General features: G+C 58.5%; 1 protein-coding gene across 1 annotated transcript in view; it reads left to right on the top strand.

Moving 5' to 3' along the window:
- Positions 1-862, top strand: part of LOC104280970 (AP-1 complex subunit beta-1-like) — a gene marked incomplete at its 3' end in the record, with an annotated part of 12,481 nt that overhangs the window by 10,103 nt on the left and 1,516 nt on the right. Inside the window, 1 exon segment of the mRNA XM_009878808.1 lies at positions 2-65. Coding sequence (XP_009877110.1) covers positions 2-65 — 64 coding nt within the window.

The following is an 862-nucleotide window of genomic DNA, read 5'->3' as shown; positions in this document are numbered from 1 at the left end:
CCATCGCCACCTCCTCCGTGCAGATGGGGGCTGTGGACCTCCTGGGAGGTGGCTTGGACAGCCTGGTACGTTGTAGCCCCTTAGCTATACCAGCCATATCGTCCTGGGGATGGGGTAGGCTTGTCTGCCTGGGGACTTCTGGGCTAGCCCTTTCCTTCTGCAGAGGGGTACCGCAGCCTAGTTTATCCTGGCCTCATCGTGGCTGGAGCACCCTTTCTCTCAGTACCTGAGGTCTCTGCTGTGCTGCTGGGGTGACCGCTCCTCCCAGGTGCCCCTCTGAACCCCGACAGCTACACAAAACAGGGACGGGCCCCCATGGGGTCCTTTACCGGGTGACTCCTGCACCGGGAGATCTGGAAGGGACATATTATCCTCCCGGTAACTCAAACCTGGAAGCGATTTGGCTGTTGGGTGAAGAGGGATGGAAAACTCTGGCTGGGACCACCTGCCCCAGGAGTGCTGGCGATGGTCTGGGCTCCCCGAAGGAGAAAAAGAGTTTTGGGGTTTTGCTTGTAAAGCCCAGCAGATATTCCCCAAGGGGCGGCAGCATCACTGTCTCTTCCGTCTCCTGATCCATGAGGCCCCCAGGGCCACCCTGGCTCTTTGCGGGCTTGTAGGATTCGGTGATGGGCTGGTGCCAAGTGTTGGGACGAGAGAACCCAATCATGCCCTGTCCCCTGGCTCCAGGTCAGCCATGGTCAGACAGATGGACACATTGGCAGCGCAGCAGGACTAACCTCTCTTCCTTCCTCGCCTTGTTCTCTCTCCATGTTTTTTTGTCTCTTCTCTCTTGGCTTTGTCTCTGCATGTGGCTGGCTCTTCTCTCCACCTTGCCTGCTTCCGCTTGGAGATGGGGGACGAG

This window comes from Apaloderma vittatum, unplaced genomic scaffold (genome assembly GCF_000703405.1).
Source record: "Apaloderma vittatum isolate BGI_N311 unplaced genomic scaffold, ASM70340v1 scaffold29910, whole genome shotgun sequence".
NCBI classification, from domain to species: domain Eukaryota; kingdom Metazoa; phylum Chordata; class Aves; order Trogoniformes; family Trogonidae; genus Apaloderma; species Apaloderma vittatum.
The sequence above is the reverse complement of the archived record's forward strand: the minus strand, read 5'-3'. Positions and strand labels throughout refer to the sequence as shown.